Source organism: Heterocephalus glaber, unplaced genomic scaffold (genome assembly GCF_053883595.1).
Source record: "Heterocephalus glaber isolate CG9 unplaced genomic scaffold, H.glaber_assembly_v1.0 deba00001571, whole genome shotgun sequence".
Classification (NCBI taxonomy): domain Eukaryota; kingdom Metazoa; phylum Chordata; class Mammalia; order Rodentia; family Bathyergidae; genus Heterocephalus; species Heterocephalus glaber.
The window spans coordinates 2,621,531-2,642,289 of NW_028258356.1; the positions used below are offsets into that span (position 1 = coordinate 2,621,531).

Below are 20,759 nucleotides of genomic sequence, written 5' to 3' on the forward strand. Positions count from 1 at the left end.
GAGCTAGGTCCTGCACACCAGGCAGTACTAGATTCTACTGATCTTTTAGGTAGTCCTGGAAAGCTCAGGGTCAGTTGGGCTCCTCAAAACAAGGGCAGGAAAAATATAATTGGATTTAGGGAAGGGAAAAGGAAGGCAACTTTGCAGAAGTACAGTGGGGAGCAGTACAGAGCCTTGACTACAGAGGGATTAGTACAGAAAGGGAGCCAGTGAGACCTTCAGAAGAGAAAAGTAGAAACAAGAAAAACATACTGAGAAGACTGAACTAAGATTCAGGGATCCAGGTGTGTCCAGCCCCCTTGGCCAGCAGGTGCAATGACAGATCCCCCTCTGTGTTGAGGTATCATCACATGTTCCTACTTGTTTCCCCATGTGGCCTTTTTTAGAAATAAAGGATCTGGAAGGAAGCAGCTGGACTTCATGTAGGCTGATATCTTCTTCAGGCCCTCAAAGTGGGATATGAAGACCTTCAGCTTGGGGAATGCATCCAGACACTTGGGTTCAAATATACAGTGCAGGTCAAAGACATCATAAGCAAGGAAATCCACGAAGGTGATCTTGTTCCCTGCAAACCAAGGTTGCTCCCCCAGGAACTGTGAGAAGAGCTTCATCTTGTCAGGGAGCCCTTCCAAGAACTCTGGCTTCTTTTTCTCAAAATCAGGGCTGTAGCAGACCATGACGAGCTGCATGTGGGTGTTCGTAAGCTGGTTCTCCAAAATGTCCACACGAATCCTTTCCTCTTCTGTCTCCCCACACAGGTTGTGTTTGCGGGCAATGTAGTGCATGATGGCATTGCTCTGGGTGAGCTTGTGAGTCCCATCAATTAAGTAGTGCAGATTGGGAAAGTCCAGGCCCAGCTTGAACTTCTCATTCAGCCACTGGCTTCTGTCATAGTCGGGAGCATCCCCCATGGTGTATCTCTTCTCCTCATAGCTGGTGTCTGTGTATTCCAGGAGCAGGGGGATGGCGTGAGCCAGCCCGTGGATGTCCCAATAACCAAATATCATGGGCATGGTGGTAGCGGTATGGACCTGCAGACAGGTCTCTGCCAGGCAAACCTACTTTTAACTGCAAGCAGAGCACGGAGGGCTTCATGAGGTGTTAATGTTTACATCTTATTATCTGCAGTCTCTCAGAAAAAGCAAAAAGTAAGTACAAATACTTCTATGCCAGATATTGGTTTCTTGACCAACAATGTCACTTCAGCATGCAATGGACTGATTCATTCTAAAGTGGTCATGGCTGTTGATGACAAGAGGCTTTGTATTTTTATATGGCACATCTTTTGGTCCATGTGAAAACAAGTTTATTGAATGTTAACTATTTTCTGACACTCTGGAGTTACTGTTCCTCTTCCTGTTTCCATTAGGTCAATAAATGGTTCATGGAAATATTGTACAAGTTTAAAATTTCATTACAGGAAGTAGTCTGGGGTACAACGAGTGACATGTAGCTCACCTGTACGAAGTGTTGGATCAAACTGCAAGAAAGAATATTTTAGAGTATCATCAATTTCCATGATTGCAGCCTGGTCACCACAATGATAACAATAGTTTGGAGCATTGAAAATTGTTACTGCATTCCGGTCATGGCACCAGTTATATCCCTCCATCACCAGCTGGTGAGCTCTAGACATCAACATGAGGCCATTGGCATGATTAAATGTCTCAGAAATATCTTGGCCAAAGGTGTAACCAACTCCCTGAGGAGATATTCCCCAGCCACCATGATCATCTGGATGTGACCACAGCAAGTCATAGTTTTGTTTATTATGTTCATTATCTGTTTAATATCATCTTTGAAACACATTATCAATCTGTCATGTTTTTTTGTCTCCTCTTTTACCATTTCATATAATTCATTTATTTTATTTTTATTTCCTCCCCATTCATGAACTATGTAGCAGGTTTGGGTGAGTTGGAAGTTTTTGGAATAACTTTTTTGCCTTATCTCTTCATGTTTCTATTTTTTATTCTTGTGCTGATGTTTTTAGGTCTATTACAATTGAACAATTTTGTTCCAAGTTATTTAGTGTTTGCTTCTCATTGACATGCTCTGGCCATGGCTACCTATGTAGGTTTTTAAATCTGTTACAGATACAACCACTTCCATTAATTTGGGAGGAGGAGTCCCGTGTAATTGATCCATCACTTAGGTCACTGGAAATGAACTGCAGTATTATTCATGACACAACGACAAACCAGATGTTAGCATGCAGTAAAAATTAATCAAAAGCAACAACTGTGCCACCTTGGCAATAACAACAAAATCAGCAACAATAATACAAAGACAGACTGGGTATTAACATACTATAACAACCAATAAAGCTATCACCATAAGACCCTTAACAATAAAGAGTTTTATAATTATAATTTAGATATAAAGACAACCTAAACATTGGCATACAACAAATATCTATTAAATACAACAAACTATACCATCATTAGCAAAAGAAAAGAATTTAATAATAATAGCATAGATTTAACTAAATATCTAAAGATTAAAACTTAACAGTAATACTAGTAATGATGGAGTGGGTGGAGACTGAGAGAATGAAATAAGTAAAATTTGAAAACTAAAAAAGAGAAAGATAAAAAATGTGTGAAAAAGAATCTTTTAAAAAGTGAAAAAATATATAGAAAGAAAGGAAGAAACAAGAAAGAAGAAAGGAAGAAAAAAGCACAGAGACCAAAATAAAGTTTAAAAAGAAAAAATAAAAGGAAAAGTAGAAAAAATAAATACCCTAAATCTTTTGAAAACCAATGAAGAAAGAAAAAAAAAAAAAAAGGAATGAGTTAAAAAAAAATTCCTCTGTGTTTTTGAATAAATGCCTTCTTTCCAGAATCTGGAGTATTGGAACTTAACAGATATGGGGGTCAGGATAGTGACTCATTACTAAGACCTGTTTTGTTTCCATACTCAGGATTTTGTGTGTGAATGCTGGATCCTGCCCTGTCTTTCCCACTGGAAGTGGTCATCAATGATTTCTGCCCTAGGGAAGAAATCATTTTGTCATTTAATTTTTTTTTTCAGTACCAGGGATCAAACTCAGGACCTTGTGCTTGCAAGGCCGGTGCAGGAACCACTGAACTGAATCCCGGGCCCTCATTTTGTCATTTTAGCAGCTCCAATTTCCGTGTTCCTTGGTATGCACCAAGTCATGGCTTTGTCTGCCTAGCTTTTCAGCCAGGGGATTTGTGCCGCCCCACCCCCCACCCCTCTGTCCATACACCTCAGGCAGTGGTGACCACCCAGGCTGAGCCATATCCCTGCTCACATTGGTAGTTGGTGATAGCAGATAAACCATTGATTTTGTGCTGGATGTAGGCAGCAGGGCAGAGTTTAAGCAGACCACTGAATTTAATGCCAGCCCTTTCAAACCTAGACCCCTCTGAAAGCCATACATGACTAAGCTTGCTTGACATCTTACCATAGAGGGCAGGGCCCTTCTATCCTTCCCAGACTGAGCATAAATTTCTCAGGAGGGGTCTATGTCTAGCCTGTGCCTTCTCTGAATGTCTCTTGTGGCTGTCTCTCAGTCATTGCAATAGAGTGACACCAGAAACTCTGAAGTGTAGTTGTTTTGTGGCTCTGTCTTTTAACACCTTACCAAAATGGCTTCTGATTAAACCTTACACCCACGTTCTTAACATAGGATCTGCTTTGGGGGAAAACCGCTATTCCTAGTTTCACTATTCTAATCCCAAAGAAATGACTTCTCCCAGTTTCTTGTCATTCAAAAAAATTATTTTTGCTTTAAGCAAGTATTTACATATATACATATGTACATTTCTCAGTGATCCAATTAGAGGGGACAGAACTCTGTATTCTAGACAACAGTCTAAGAAAAATAAGCCACTTTTATAAAAAGGTATGTCTGCATTTAAAGGAGAATAAATTTTATACCATTAATTATATTTAAACATCATGCATACTACCTGGCACTTAATCTTCATTGTGTTGTCAAATATTGCTCAAGGGCTCTCCACTCATTAATGCCTTGCTATCTACTGTACTTATTATATCAGTACCACTATGATTTTTTAAATATATACCAAATGCATAACAAATAAGACTTCTTAGTAAATTAATTATCATATCTGAAGTAATAATTTCAAATATTAAAATTATTTATTGTGAAAAATTTAAATCTTACATAAAATTATCTTAAAATCCCTGTTTAACAAAATTTGATTTTAATTGTGCTATGTCTTAGAAGTTATTTTAGTGTTCAAAATATTGTTTTCTGTGCTGACTACTCATGTGCCAAACAAGTAAAACTATGTTAGTTCTTTGTAGCCTACTTCCCCTTCTGTTGGATATTAGGTTTACTACAACACATGGATGTTATATGTATATTACACTTAATATATTTTGTTACAATTTAAGAGATTGGTCTCTTGTGATGCTAATTTGATCTTATCACTTTTGCTTAGAGTAGAACATAATCTTCCTAAAGTTCTTTTTTGCTGTAATATGCTATAATGACATAAACATAGATATATACACAGAGATATAAATATAGAAACACACTGTTTTATATATCATGAGAATTTTAAATGAAATGGCTATCAATTGAACCAGTAATTCAAGACTGATAACTAGTAAAGAATCTTTTATAATTAAATTGTATACACACTCAATACAATTTAAATTGAATAAAACTTAATACAGGGAATTACCATGGTAGCTACTCTTTTTTTTTATCCTCATAAGGGGCCAGCTTATTTTAGAAAGGGAAGTACAAAATTGGATATGTTGTCATGGTTTCTTGGCTTTGAGTTCTTGTAAAATGCCTTTATATCTTCACATGATGCATCTTAAAATTCTGAGCATAAATGAGATGACAGCTACAATCAGAAATAAGTATCAAGACCTCATTATAATGTCTTACCTATATCAATAAAACATTTCAGACTATGTATCATTTTTAATACAGAAATGTTTTTCAGCTTATTTCCCTAGTTACTAATTTTGGTGACATCCCTTCTTAACCATCCCACTAATGTATCTGTGCACTGATTTCGTCCTATGTTTACTTACTCCATTATGCTGTTGGGAAATAAATCTGGATCTAATTCACTCTAATATGTGACTTAGTGACATCATTTGTTTTGTGGAAATTGGGAAGCCATGGAGAAAAAGTTCTGTTTTAAACATAAAAAAGTTGGAAGCAGAGGGAAACTTTAAATATATATATATTTGGTTTATTGAATATCTCAAATGAGTTATAAACGTGAAATGTTTTCATCTTCCTCCAGTCAATGTTTTCAACATTTCAGCCTGTCAAATGTCACTTCTTTATTCCTTAAGGACATCTTGGAAATGTGCCATACCTTTCACTGAAAATCCAGGCCTGTTAAAGTCAATCTCATTTACCTCAAGCACATTCCTACTGTGCCTCTTCTTTCTCCCACAAGGCCCAGGCTTGGGACTTGAAAGATTTAGAGAGGAGAAAAGGAAATATCTGATTCTTGTAACTTTCTTCCCCTATTTAAAAGTTTGGTTCTTCCAAACTGGAATATTGGGAGGAGAAACAGGGGAGGCAGAGATTTTTGTGGGCCATGGGTCACCTCTTTCTGTAAATATGCAGTTAAGATCTCAGTCAGGCTGAAGCTGTTTCCATCTACCCATCAGATTTAAAAGAGACCTTCATGCTACAAACACAAGGAAATGGATTTGGCAAATTTCCTGAGGAAGGAAGCAAAACTTTCCCTAGTTGAGCCTCCAGATGAGGATGTAATGTTGATTTCCATTAAGTAAACTGACATGGTCACATCATAGGTTAGGTATAGAGCATTCTGGCTTTTCTTTACTATTACTCCTTTTTGAGAAAAATGCACATATGTGAAAATAATTTTTGAAAAATCTGAAATGGAAAGCAAGCAAAATAAATCAGTTATTCTAAATTCAGGATGAGCAATATTACACAAATAAAAAGACCACTAATTTTTAGAAAAATAAGTTCAAAATAAGGAAAGCAACATTCCTGTACAGGTCTGTCTCATAGAACTGATGCATGGGGAATAGATGTAACTCCCAAACCTGCTAGTTATCCCAAGCTCAAGTTCCTGTTCTTTAAAATCAAAGAATGAATTTTAGGAACAATGGAGGTTAAAAGTAGGAAAAATTTATTGAAAGATATCTTCTGTCTCAGACAGAATGGAGACCAGAAAATGGGTTACCTGCCAACCCCTTTTCAAAGGTGTTTTATGGAACAAAGCCACAAGGTGAGGCAGGTTCAAGGTGAGACAAGACTATAGTCAACTAGTAAGATTGCAAGTACAGTTGCTTAGGTAATATTGACCCAATGAGAAATCACAAGGTGGAAAAAGCTATGATCAACCAATAAGATTACAACAAGTATAGTCACTTAGATAATATTGATTAAATGGGGATTCAATGGGGAAGCAAGTCACATAGCAAGGGTAAAAAGATTTTCGGTCAGGGATCTTTCCTGGAAGGAGAGGGTAAGATCTTGGTCCCCCACCCAGGGGATTGATATCTATTTAGAATATCAGTCACTGCTATTCATCCTTTGGGAAGGCCCACAGATGTGGTAGTTTCACTCTTTTTACAATGCTGGCTTTCAGTGAATGTGTCTTGATTGTCCTCCATGTTGACTTAATTGTCTTCCATGTTGGCTTAATTGTCCTCCATGTTGGCTTCCCATGGGCCGGCCCTGTATAACTGCCTACAACATAGCTAATTAACTTACTTATCTATAATAGAACCAAGCCCTAATTATTAGCAGTGATCTATCAGTTTTTAATAATTTCATTAAATTTTGGAAGCCAGGCTTGTAGCCAATTTACACATCACTTTTATATCTTTTTAGATTTTCTTTCCTTTTATTTGGTGATTTGATGTAAATTTACACCATGGAAAATAAAGGAATCTGAAACAAGAAAAGTCTGATCTCAAGAGGGATTCTGAATCTATTCAAATATCTTACAAGTCTTTCACATGCTTGCAGAGTCCCCAATAGCATTGGTGGACCAAGGTTCTAAAGAAAACAGTGTAATATGCATTTAAAGTTATATTTCCATGATTCATTCCAAAGAGCTGCTTATTTCCAATCTTTATACAATAAAAATCCAATAATCAATGATAATTTTGCATTAGATTTTAATTATTAACTTTCTAGATTCAAGTATTTTGCAATAACATGGCTTAATCTAATGATATGCCAATTATATGTTAGACAGTTCTCTGCTAACTTTTAAATCCCTTCTTTATTTATAGTTGATATATTTATCTAGTGAAATATTCTAACATTGTATATATTTCTATATTAGGAGTTTTTCTATTGCATAAAAATATTAGGCTTCATTGAAAGCAAAAACCAAAAACATGATATAGATACCTTACTGGAAGTAAGGTATTTATGATTCTTAAAACATTGTAATTATTGTTATGGTTTGTGGCTAGATGTCCCTGCAAACCCTCATGTAGTAGGGCCTTTCAGAAGTGGCTGGGGTTAAGTGTATGATGCTAAGATCAAGGGTATTTGATAACTAAATTAGTCCACTGATTGGTTTGGCATAGTTCTGGGTAGGATTAAGGGTTCCCTTCCCTGAGTGTGAGTGCTGGATGGAATATGAGAGATAGAAAGAGAGTTGTCACTGGTTGCTTGCTGCTTGCTGCCTTCTGCCTGCCTTGAACTGTTTCTCCTCTGCTATGCCCCTCTATCATGCTATCGTGCCTTGGAGTCAACCAACTATGAACTCAAACCTCTACAAACTGTGAGCTAAGTAAACCTCCCTCCTTTAACTTTGGGTATAAGGTATTTTGTCATACCAATGAGACAAGTAACTAGACATTATATAATAAAATTATAGTTTTAATCATACTCACATAATTTTAATTAAATTTTAAATATTATCATTCATACAAATTATTATAAATTTCATCTTCACAAATTTGTGAAACTGAATGATTCTTCTCCCATTCCTTTCCTCCAACTCTCAAATGTTCTGAATCTATGCATACTAACCTTTTCAGAAATTTCTTTCATGTAACAGTGATCATAGTTTCACAATTACATTAGTAAATGTGAAATTTAAAGCATGAAACAATTTTTAAAGAATCAATCCTGCTATGCCACATGAAATGTGTTCATTCATGCCATGTTCTACTCTATAAATGGATTAAGCTGGTATGCATAATCAATAAAGCAGTTTTCAAGATTATCCTATTGTGTGTCTGTTACTTCCTGTGCACACACTATAGAGAAATTCTACTCTTCCGTATATTTGCAAATGGATCTGAGATGAGCAATTGTAACGTGGAGCTCAGAAAAGCCCATTCTCTACAAAGTCACAATTTTCAAGTTGAAGGTTCATCTCACTAGTTGAATTTTGTACCATCAAGTTTCCAGTCCTGATTAAGACATAATTATAACACTACGTTTTCCTCCCAACATTTTCCTCCCATTTCCTTTTAGCATTACCACAGTGCTTTGAAATGTGGCTTTGGTTCTAATGTTGCTCCCTATTAAAGTATATTATTTATTTATTTGGGGATTCACTGATCCCAACTCAATGTTATCTCAGATCTTGATATCTTTCCACACCTCAGTCTCAAGACAGTTTTGCTTTTCACTTGAGAGTGCTAACCTTTCCATCCACGGGACTAAACAGTGCTAAAGAAATTTTTGTTTATGGATTTAAATATCAGGAGAAAAAGAATCTCTCTTTCTTTTTCCCTAAATTATGTATTTACAGAACCACAGAAATTTCTTAGTGTATTCAGTTAAAGAAGATTTATTTACCAAGCTAGATAGTTATATTTGGAAGACTTCTCTAAGTTAGAGTCCCCTACTTTGAGCTGCATTTCTTAAAACACTATTGATTTCTATTTGGGATAAAAGGTTGTTAATGATTGTTGTGTATAGTCTTAAAGACTTTATGAAGAAAGTGACCTAAATCACCCAAAATTACTGTATTACAAAGTCATTGTGAACATCTTATAAGATACTATATACAAAGTGCCTAACACAGTGTAACTACATGTAAGGTAGTCAAAAAAATAGATGTTGAATAACTAAATCTAAGCTAAATTGGCCAAGCAATGTCTGCCTCATCATAAGTCTGTTTTCTTTGTGACAAGCTGAAAGGATCTCTTAAGCAGAGCTGAGTATCATATGTTGCATTCTGATCACTCTTCTACCATATTCATTTTAAAAAACTGTTGATATATAGTTGATGTACAAAAAGCTACACACATTTAATCTATGCAATTTGTTCAATTTTTAGCATATGTATGCATCTGTGAAATTCTCATCACTGTCTAAATAATTGACAAATCCATTATCCCTATAGTGCTCTCTTGCCCTTGGTAATCCATTCCTTCCTTCCCTGGGCAAACACTGATCTACTTTCTGTCAACTATAAAGTAGTTTAAATTTTCAAGCTTTTATATGAATGACCTGTAAAAGTGGCGGCCTTAGTTATACAACTGAAAAGAACTCAATCTTACCAACAATTACAGGAGGTTAGATGAAGACTCTGAGTCTCCCATGTGGATCCAGTCAGCAGCTTGACTTCAGCTTGTCAGCCATGGAAAAGAATATCCAGATATACTGTGCTCAGATTTCCAAACTGCAGAACCTTTGAGATATTAAATGTATGCTGTTTTAGGCTGCTAAGTTTCTAGTAATTTGTTATGCAGCAATGGAAAATTGACATACTGCTGAAGCAGTGCTTTTATGTAGGCTATCATTTCTGTGTATTTTAAACTGTCCCATTACAATCTAATGACAAATTTTCTTCCAAAGGGACTGAGTCCATTTTTATGATCACCTTTCTAACTATAGCTAAAATGTCAACTGAACACTTCCTTTATAGTGGCATTGGTCTGGTGAGATTTGGTAGCTGCATTTTTATTGTTCACAGGATCTCTCCAGGGCATTTGACCATTCTGATGACTGATCACTTCTCTGCATATATTAGTCAAAGAAAAACTAGAGAACATTTGCTTTTGAAGCCTGCCACTGGGGATAAAAGAATGATAGGATCAGAACCCTCTTTTTCTCTTTGAATTTCCTTTTACACTTTTGATCCCTCACTCTAAGATCTGAATTAAGTAGAAAATACAGAGAGAAGCCAAAAAAAGTCAGTAAGATACACTTGACAGTTTTGACTGACAGTTCCCACTGCAGATAAATTCTATATTTTTATACTCATCCTTTGTCTGAGAGCAAGATCACAGATACCTGCTCTCACTCTGACCTGAAGGATAATTTTCTTAATGTTCTAACATCGTGTTATTGATATAAATATGGATTTTTATGCAGCCATTCTGCTATTTTCACAGATCTTTTAAAATTTTTTGTTAAAGTTTTTTGTTAAAATTTTGTCAATATTTTGGTTAAAAGAAATGAGTGAAATCAGCTGACCTGAGAGCTAATGGTTCTCTCAGTTACTTGACATATGCTCCTGTGTAAGTTCCCTAACTTCTCTGAGTATCACTGCATTTACCTACAAAATAGTAATAAGAGCTACTATTGCAGATAGCTAAGTTAGTTAGAAAATAGTATAAGGCATCTGGGCAGGGCTGGGCCCTCAGCATAGAAAACAATTGAGGCACATTCACTGAAGGTTAACATTAAAAACAGAGAAACTACTACACCTACATACTTCCCTAAGGATGAATAGCAGTGATTGATATTCTAAATAGACATAAATCACCTTAATTGGGGACCAAACCATCTCTAGCTAGCCCATTCCTTCTGGGAAATCCATGTATGCTTGCTATGTGACTAGCTTCCCCATTTGATCTCCATTTAATCAATATTACCTGGGTGACTATACTTGTAATCTTATTGGTTGATCATGGTTTTGCCCCATCTCATGCCCACCTTGTGAATTTCCATTGGATGTTATAGTTTTGTCCCACTTTGTACCCCCTGCACCTCTGGCTCTGCCCCGTAAAACACTTTTGAGAAGTGGAGTGGGAGGGCAACCTGCTTTGCAGTCTCCTTTCTGTCTCTCTTAGACAGATGCTATCTTTCTCTCAATAAATTCTTCATACTCTTAAACCTCTTTTGCTCCTAGAATTCGCTCTTCTATGTTAGAGAACACAAATAGCATTTTGGATATCTAGCAGGTTATAATATTTCCCTTATTTGGGTTATTTTGTTTATTTGGATTACTTGATACCCTGTATCACTATCATTGAGGATAACTGTGAATATTAAATGAAATAAATTATTAAAATGCCATAATGTGTGTCATATACTTAGAGGTAACTGACATATTTATTATTATGATTAATATTAATGTATTATTTGTTGATTAATACTAGCAAGTCTTATAGTGGGCTTTAAAAAAAAGTAATAGGTACACATTACTCCACATTAGTACATTTATTTAAGCAAATACAAAACATTTATTAATTATCTATTTATTATATGCAAATTATTATACAAGATAAGGGTAAAACTCTAGGCTAGACAGAAGTATTTCTCAACTATAGGTCATTTTAAAGAAAAATGTTCTAGTGTAGTTCTGTTAATTTGAATGGTTTTTATCATATACATATATATGAAACCTCTTACAGAACCAGGTCTTATGAGATGTATTACAAGTGACCGATTTATTTATTCATTAATCTCACATTAACCAAATAATAATCAATACCTTTGATATAACTTTACACATTAGTAAGTTTAATAATTATCTCTAACTTTTCAAGTGCTTAACAGTATATGGGGGAAAGCATAGGGAAAAGGTCAGAGTTGGAGATATATATTAAGATCTGATAGTTAAAAATAAGATTATGAAAACACACTTTCCAGAAATGAGAAAATGGATTCCTCCTCCTTTTACATATTAATGAATGGATGAGCCAGGCATATCAGAGACCAATTTCAACCTTAATTTCTCTTACTTAAACATCAGTGCATCACTATTTTGTATTTAAAATTAAATCAACAGTCAGGCTTGGTTTTATTCTTAATGAAAAGAATAAGCCTCAGTGCTTTTAAACACTATTGTTTAAAACACAATGTGAAGAAACTTATGCAATCTATTGAATACTTGAAACTCCTCCTGCATACCCTTGTTAGGTCTCATAGCACATGTTATTAGGGTTTGAATATGTTCCCTAATGTTCATGCATTGGAAACTTAATCTCCAAGTTCATATATTAATGGTATTTGGAAGTGGAATCCTTGGGTGGTAATTAGGATTAGATGAGGTCATGAGAGCGTGAGTCCCATGGTGACATTAGAAGAAAAAGAAAAGAGATACATGCTAGCGCAGTTGCTCTGTCTCACCATCCAGTGCCCTCAGTCAAATTATGAAGCATTAAGAAGGACTTTACCAGATACAAGGATTAGGCTCTTGGATTTCTCAGCCTGTAGAACTGTAAGCTAAGTAAAACTTATACTTTTATAAATCATGCAGTCTGTAACATTCAGTTATAGCAATATAAAATAGTCTAAGCCACATACCTAAGAGAAAGTTATCACAGTCATACTGATCACAATCAAGGATATTTAAATCCAGATTTAAATGCTCTGTTCTTTCTATCTGTGTGTATTTGGTAAAATACCATTGCAGGGGGAAAAAAAAGGAGAAGCAAATGTTTTCTAGAAAGCAAGTCTGGAAAGGAAGATTTAAAAATAAAGGCTTATTTGAGAGACACTCTTTTGGCTTCTCTTATTGCCAATATTCTGTTCACAGTTGTCCTAGTAGGTTTGTGGTCTAGGAAAATGTTATAAAATCTTCGAGACCAAGAAATACACGCTGATCTTTCAGTAGGCCAATTGTATTTGCCAAACTAAATAGAAATTCTCCAAATATACTTTGCAACTTTGCAGTCCATGAGTACCATGTAAATTCAGGCTTGGCTATTCAGTTCCTAAGTGGAAATAGCACAGTATTTAGTGACCATAAATCCCTCAATATCTGAAAAGAAGATCAACAATGCTGCATTTCTTAATTCTCCTCATTAGTATCTTCAATAGGATCATGGCTGCCCAGCTATGGACTTCATTTTCCAGCCTTGCTGAAATTGTCACATAATGACATACATTAAGACAGAAAATGACACACCTCCCCAAGCTTGCTTGCCCTGGCACTGATAGATAGCAATAGCTAAATCAGATTCTGACATGTTACCCTCACAACCCTCCCAGATGTACAACATCCCGAGATGGTATTCTTGCTCCATAACTGCAATACTCTTTCTGCTTCTGTAGATAAGCTTGTACTACCCACTGATCAGGATAACCTGTCCCTAAAAGATCACCCCACTTCTGTATCTGTAAAACTCCACTTAGCTTGCTCTCAGCCCACCCCAACCTAAATAAGCGCATACAACTCTGCTCCTTTAGAAGCCCAGGGGTCAGAATATGGAGTGGCAAAGTCCTCTGAGCCCACTTGCATAATAAACCTTGGTTACCTTGGCTATCCTCCACCTTTCTGAGTGCCGCTCGGTTTCTTCACCTCTGGTAAACCTAAAATTGTTGTAGCATTTTGGTTTCCTGACTGTGCTGGCCCTTTGAGCCACCCATTTGGAGTCAGAGAGCAACCAATGGGAGCCCTCTCTGGTGAACGAGGCAGTACACACCTGTCCTGATTCAGCAGGACCTCTTCGATTGGGTTAGGGTGACCAATGGCTGCACTTACTTCTCCAGACAGACTCGGAGGAGAGGTAGACTGGTTCTATCATGACTTCAGGATAAGGTAAGGCCCTGGGGCCCAGTCCCAGCCAGTCCTGTCCACAGATGGGAGGGTAGTTTGATCACCTCCTAGGGTCTCATAGAGGCCCTAGTGTCAGGGTAAGCCCTAGACTGAGTGAATTGTGATAACCTCTGAGTGTTCATGTGAGTGAATGTGAGCATATTTGTGGGTCCATGGCTTTGGCTACTGAGTCTGAGTGGGCTCTAACTTGCATTTCCATTATGATATCATATGGCATAATGGTGACTCATCTCCTATAATAGGGGATTGACCAGGCTCGGGTTCATATGAGTGCACCTCAGCCAAGATTCACCTAAGGTCCTGCAAGGGACGTGGCCAGGTGAGCATCTGAGTAGTCTTCTTTGGGGACTCCCATCTGTTGTTTGTGGTGACACAATACATAGGACACACTTTAGAATATGAGAAATACACAGGACAAACCAACTGTCTCAGATTGCATGATCAAAAAAATTCAAGAAGGGATTTAGTGAGGAATATGATATAAAGCTAAAGCTCACAAAGTTGCAGATCCTCTGTGAGGTAGAATGGCCCCAGTTCAATATAGGATGATCCTCTGAGGGAACTCTTGATGTCAAAACTGTCCGGGTAGTCTGGAGAGCCATCACAAACAAACCCAGCCTCCCTGACCAGTACCTTTACATTGAGTCCTGGCTGGAAATCTCTCAGGCCCTTTTACTCTGGGTCCAGTTCTGCGTTAGTAAGAAGGGAGAGAGTCAGATTTTTGCCATCTGGGACCATGACCATACCTCAAAAAAGTATTTAATAATAATAATTATTATTAAAAGACCAAAAAAATTATTCACCAGGTCATACTAGAAAACCTACAGCTGACACCCTACTTCTTTGATGCCCCCTCGGGGCATCCACCACCTATCTTTATGGATAGCCCACCTCCCTCAGATCCACCACCCCAGGCTGACCTGCCCAGACCCATTCCTGCCACCACTTCTGGTTCAGAGAACACTGACCTTCCTGATACACCTCTCACCCACCACCTCCACTCAGCCCAGTCACAACATTTCGCAGAGGTCAAGATGCTGCTCACTTGTGCCCCTGCTTTTGGGCTACAAGATATAAGCTGAGAGTTCAACCTTTGTCTGTAAAAACATACACATGGCCCTTGGGGTTCTGACTAGGTCATAGAGCCTTGGCAAAGGCCAATGACCTACCTGTCCAAACAATTGAATGTTGTCTCCACAGGATGGTCCCCTTGCCTCCAAACCCTGGTAGCCACTGTCATTCTCCTCAGAGAGGCTGACAATCTGACTCTTGGACAAGACCTTTGGGTTAAAGTCCCATACTCTGTCATGACACTAATGAATAACCAAGAACAAAAATGACTTTCAAATGCAGGATGACTCAATACCAAGGATTTCTCTGTGAAAACCCCAGGGTCACCCTAGAGACAGTACAAACCTTAAATCTGGCCACCTTCCTTCTAACTAAGGAAGATCCTTCAGATCTCGACCATGAAGTCATTGATGAGCTCTTCTCTAGCTGATCCAACCTCAAAGAGACCCCAGAGCCCCAACTAGACATCACTTTGTGCACAGACAGCAGTCATTTCAGCTAGGATGGAGAACATCTGGCTGGATATGCAGTCACCATTGCCGAGAAAATCAAGGCAGGCCCCTTCCCAAAGGTTTGATCAATGCAAAGAATAGAACTCTGGACTCTCATTTGGCTCCTTCAATGGGCAAAAGAAAAAACTATCAATGTTTATACTGACTCTAAGAATACCTTCACTACCATCCGCATCTATGTGACAATATATAAAGAAAGAGGACTGTTAATGGCCAAGGGGAAAGAGATAAAAAACAAAGATGAGATAATTCAACTTTTGGAAGCTATCTTGGAGCCAAAATGTTGTCCATTATGTACTGCTAGGGACATCAAAAGGGGATAAGTTTAATTACAAACGAAAATCAACTGGCAAATCTATCAGCAAAAGAGGTGGCCAGATACCAGACCACAGTGCTGACAACAACACAAGAAACAACTAAGCTGTTGCCTAAAGTAACCCACAGAGCCTATAAATATCTGCCCCAGTCACATCAAAATCAGGAGCCAAAATACACCTCAGAAAAAAAAAAAAAAACAGTTGCCCCAAGCTAAAAAAGCCTTCAAAAATGGAGGAAGATGGTAGACCCTGCCAGACATGAGGACCTTCATACTCCAGTGGATCACTTATTCATTTGTCCACAAAGGACATAACATCACCCATTTGGGAAAAAATTGCTCTGGAGACTCCTAGGCTGGTATTGTTAGGTCCCCTGGCTATCATCCCTCTGTGCTACCATAAGCCACAAATGCCTGACTTGCACTTGAAGCAATCCTCTCCAAAGATCAAAACCTAACCCCGAAATCCAACACATGGTAACCTCATCCTTTGAAGACCTGGAATTGACTTTACAGAAACCAAACCAAATTGAAGCAAAAAATATTTACTGTCCTCATCTTCACATATGCAGGCTGAATGGAAGCCATTCCTACCTGGACTAAAAAGGCACAAAGAGGTAGTCAAGCTTCTCATGAGATGTTATCCCTCAGTTCAGGCTTCCACTGACCATAGGAAGTGACAATAGGCCAGCTTTTGTAACAGAAATTGTCCAGACCCTTGCAGACATTCTTAAAATTAAATGAAATATCCATACACCACAAAGATATCACAGTTCAGGGAAAGTAGAATGCATACACTACAACCTAAAGAACGCCCTACCCAAGCTCTGTCAGGAAACCCAGACATGCTGGGATTGACATGCTGCCTTTGGCCCTGCTCTGAGTGTAACGTACACCAGGGACCTCAGGGTACTCTTCCTATTAAATTCTGTTTGGGTGCCCCCCTTCCATAATTAGGGCCTTTAGGGGAGATATCAGACAGCTAGGCGAGACCAACTTGACCTCTGAGATGAGGGCCCTAGGAAAAACATTTGCCCACATCCACAAAGCGGTCCCTGAGAGAATCCCTAGCCCTTCAGGCACCCTTGCACACCCGTGCCAACCAGAAGACTCAGTTTGGGTTAAAGATTGGAAAAAGAAACCACTTCACTCAACAGTGCAAATGTGGCTCCATGTTCACTTCAAAGGACCTTATGGTATGTATTTTAATCCCAGATCACAAGTCTACACTCTCCCAAACAGCTGTCACTGCTACCTCTTGCTTTAAGCCTATGGAAATAAAGATCAGAAAAAAGATTACTTTGGGGAAGAAATATGCTGAGGCCTTGGAAATAGGCTTAGGGCCATGTAAATAATACGTTTTTGATTCTGAATTTCTCACATACATTCTACACTATGGGGGAGAGGACACAGGTTTCAAGGAAGCATGTGCACTTTGTCCTGAAAACTTTTTTCTCCGTGTAGTGTATGTACATCTGAAGGGGAACCAGAGTAGGATCTGCAAAGATAGGGCCATTGGCATGGAAGGTCCTGGCCCTGGTCTCAGGGTAGTGCTGCCCGCAGGACGAAAGGATCTACATTTCTGACACTGAGAAGGCATCACATCTGCCTTGGGATGCTTACCTCATAAATAATTTCATGAATGATAAACAGACTTTTATATTGTTTATATGGCTGCAATTTTAGGTCTTTGTAATAATAATTGAATCTGTATCCTAATTATAATGCTGTCTTCTGGCAGTAGTTACCTAGATTTCATTACCATACAATAATATGCAAAGAATTATCTGAATCTTTTCTCCAAAACTCTTATCCACTTCTTTATAAGATATCTCCATTGCATGTTTCTGACATAACCATGAATAATTTCATCCATCCATCCAGTTTCTTACAAGTCTAGCTAATGCCAGCTACATGAACTTTCTTCTTAGCCTCTTCTTCCAAAGTCCTTCTCCTACTTCGAAGACCTGAACATTTCTGCTAGAATGATGGGATTCCATTCAAGTTTTATCTAAATAACAACAAAATCAACATTTTTCCAATTCCTCAAAATATAGTAATATATATAGTAATATATACATAGTAATATATACATAATATATACATAGTAATATATACATAGTAATATATATATATATATATATATATATATATATATTCCTGCATATTTCCTGTGGTTAGGATGCTTTTTTCACTTTTAAAACAATTTAAATACTTCTTTATAAATATATATTTTAAGCATATTGTTTAGTCTATCTATGAATGAATGAACTAGTTTATATACGTATACTTAACATACTCATACTCGTCAGTATCCATATGTTTTCAATTCCAAGCATTGAAGTTCTTAGATGACGTGGATACTTTGGCTCCTCAGAATGTTATATGATTTAATTTAGTCATCCTTTAGGGAAAATAAGTTGCATTTATTCATTTCTACTTTCCCATCTCATGACCACTGTGACCGCATCCTGAAATCCTGACATATCCATCTGTGAAAGTTTATTGGTCCGGAAGAGATGAAACCTATGGCCTTGGTCTCTCTGGATTTAAGCACTTTAGAGAAGGGTAGGACATTTAGCTCTTCCTATGGGTTAGATATTACACTGTATTCTCTGTATAAATTAGCCTATTTAATAATGTAAACCAATTTGTGAGGTAAATGCAACAGATAGGGAACTCAGAACACATGCTAGTGAGTAAAAGAAATACACATTCCTTATTTACTCATAACTTAACTTAATTTATATATTATGCCTCTATTCTATGAAGTAGAGACAAATAATCTCACTGGTACTAAGAATCCCTTAATTATTACCAGGATTGACATCTTAATACTGGAGGACTTTAGGAGTTTAAAGATAAGGAACATAGTAAGAACATGTCATTCTCAGTCTTCATCTTATAGCTACTCCAATATTACCTAAGATACCTACTTTCCTTAGGTTCTAGATCTGTGTTACCCAGTGTGGTAGCCAGTGACCACTTAGTACTTGACATATGGCTTGTCATATTTGAAACAGACTGGAAATGTAAAAGAGTGAATTTCAAAGATTTGATTCTGAAGAAACCCCTCATTTATAATTTTAATTGACTATGTGTTGAAATGATAATGAAGGACATATATTTTGTTAAAGAAAATGAATTATTAAATTTTTACTTGTTTATTTTTACATTTTAAAAATACTAGAATGTAAAGATTACAAGTGTGGCTTGGATTATTCTTATTGGATGTCACTGCTCTAGATTTCTGTCCATTTCCTTCCTCCTAACCATAAGGCTGCTTTGGTTAGGCAAAGTCAGCTTCATGGATTTTACCCTCACTATTTTGCAGAGAAGTGGAAAGTTACACAAGTTTACTCTGGCAAAACTGTACAGTCACCAGTTCTTAGAGACAAAATCGGATAAGTGGAGATGTCTATTTCATATTCTTTAAAAATTAAAGACATTATTTTCATTTAAGGATAGTCTAGGAAATTTTCTTCCACAGTGTTTTAACTGAATTATGAATGCATTCATTAGATACTTAGCATGAACTGTGCAAAAAAATGAGGGCTCTCTCAGAAGGGTATGCAGAGGTGATATTTTTATAAGTTTTTTATATTTGAGCCATTCAATTTTGAAAAAGAAAAGTGATTTGAAGTCTCTTCAGTAAGATTATATAGAAGTTTATAACATGCTTTAAATTACTGAGAGTACCTGTTGCAACAGGAAGCCCAAATTGAAGTTAATAAAATCACTCTTGAGATGGGCAAAACATTCTAACAGAATGGAAAGGCAAGAAGAAGATAAAATAGAACTGAGGTTGTAGTTTAGTCACTCTTGCTTCTTGGGAGGAAAATCTTGTAGGTTTGGAAATAATTGGGAGAAATATTTTGTTCCCTATCCTTTGTACTAGAATTTGGAAATAGAGCCATACCCCTGCCCCCAGCACTGAGGAGCAGAGCTGCCCCCAGCACAGAGGAGGTGAACCTTATGGGTCATCATACGACCAACCCAACACTGAGGAGGTGAGCCTCATGGGTGCCAACAGCACACATCCCTCCCCCTGACCCCAGTTGAAATGAGAAAACACATAAGCAAGTCTCAAACCAGACTTCCAGATCACCTAAAGCAACCCCAAAGGGTAACAAGATGGAACAATCTGATACTCAACCACCTGGACTCCCTGAGCTGGCAACAAAAGAGGATCTGGAAAAAATGAAATCAGAAATAATTTCTCAGATAACAGCAGAGATTGTGCCCATAGTGCAAGAAATGATTCATAAATCTAGAGACAACACATTAAAACAAATAGAGGATCTGAGGAACATGATGGAATCCCAACATAGGAAACAAATGGAATCCATAAAACAGGTGCAAACAGATTTCTAGAAAATTAAAAACTCCATTGAAAGTTTACACAGCAGAATGAGCCAATGTGGGGACAGAATTTCAGATATAGAAGATAAGATTGCAATTAGTGACCAGGAAAAGAAAAATTGCTTTAAAATAGTAGGGGACCATGAGAAATCAATCCAGCAGGTGCCAGACAATGCAAAGAAGAATAACATAAAACTGGTAGGAGTCAATGAAGAAACAGGAGAGAGTGGAGAAAACATAAAAAAACTGTTCACAAGGGCCAGGGATTTAGCTCAGTGCTTAGTTCCGCTGCCTTCCTTGCAAGTGCAAAGACCCGAGTTCAATCCCTGGTACCGGAAAAAAAAAAAAACCCTAAAAACTGTGCGCAGAAGTGATAGCAGAATACTTAACAACCAAGGGAAAAGAACTCAACACACAGATAAGGGAGGCATATAGGACAACAAATAGCCTTGATCACAAAAAAAAATCTACACATAGGCATATAATAGTTAAGATTCCAGAAACCCAATAGAAGAACAAAATTCTACAAGTTGAAAAGAAACAAATCACATACAAAGGAAAGCCCATCAGAATCACAGCAGACTTCTCAATGCAAACCCTCAAGGCAAGAAGAGCTTGGAGTGAGGTATTTCAAGCCCTAAAGGAAAACAGCCTCCAACTCAGATTGATGTACTCTGCAAAACTATCTTTCAAAATTGATGGAGAAATAAAATACCTTCATGACAAAGAGCTCCTTAGGAACTTCATGAATACCAAACCAGCACTCCAAAGAATTTCAGACAATAT

The 20,759-nt window shown here is 37.4% G+C and overlaps 1 protein-coding gene across 1 annotated transcript; it reads right to left on the reverse strand.

The window, feature by feature from the left end:
• Positions 1–356: 356 nt before the first annotated feature.
• Positions 357–1,056, reverse strand: LOC101719471 (glutathione S-transferase Mu 1). The gene has a single exon (XM_004845041.2). The coding sequence runs from the start codon at positions 1,011–1,013 to the stop codon at positions 357–359; it is 657 nt and encodes a 218-aa protein (XP_004845098.2). The 5' UTR covers positions 1,014–1,056.
• Between the last annotated feature and the right edge of the window lie 19,703 nt (positions 1,057–20,759).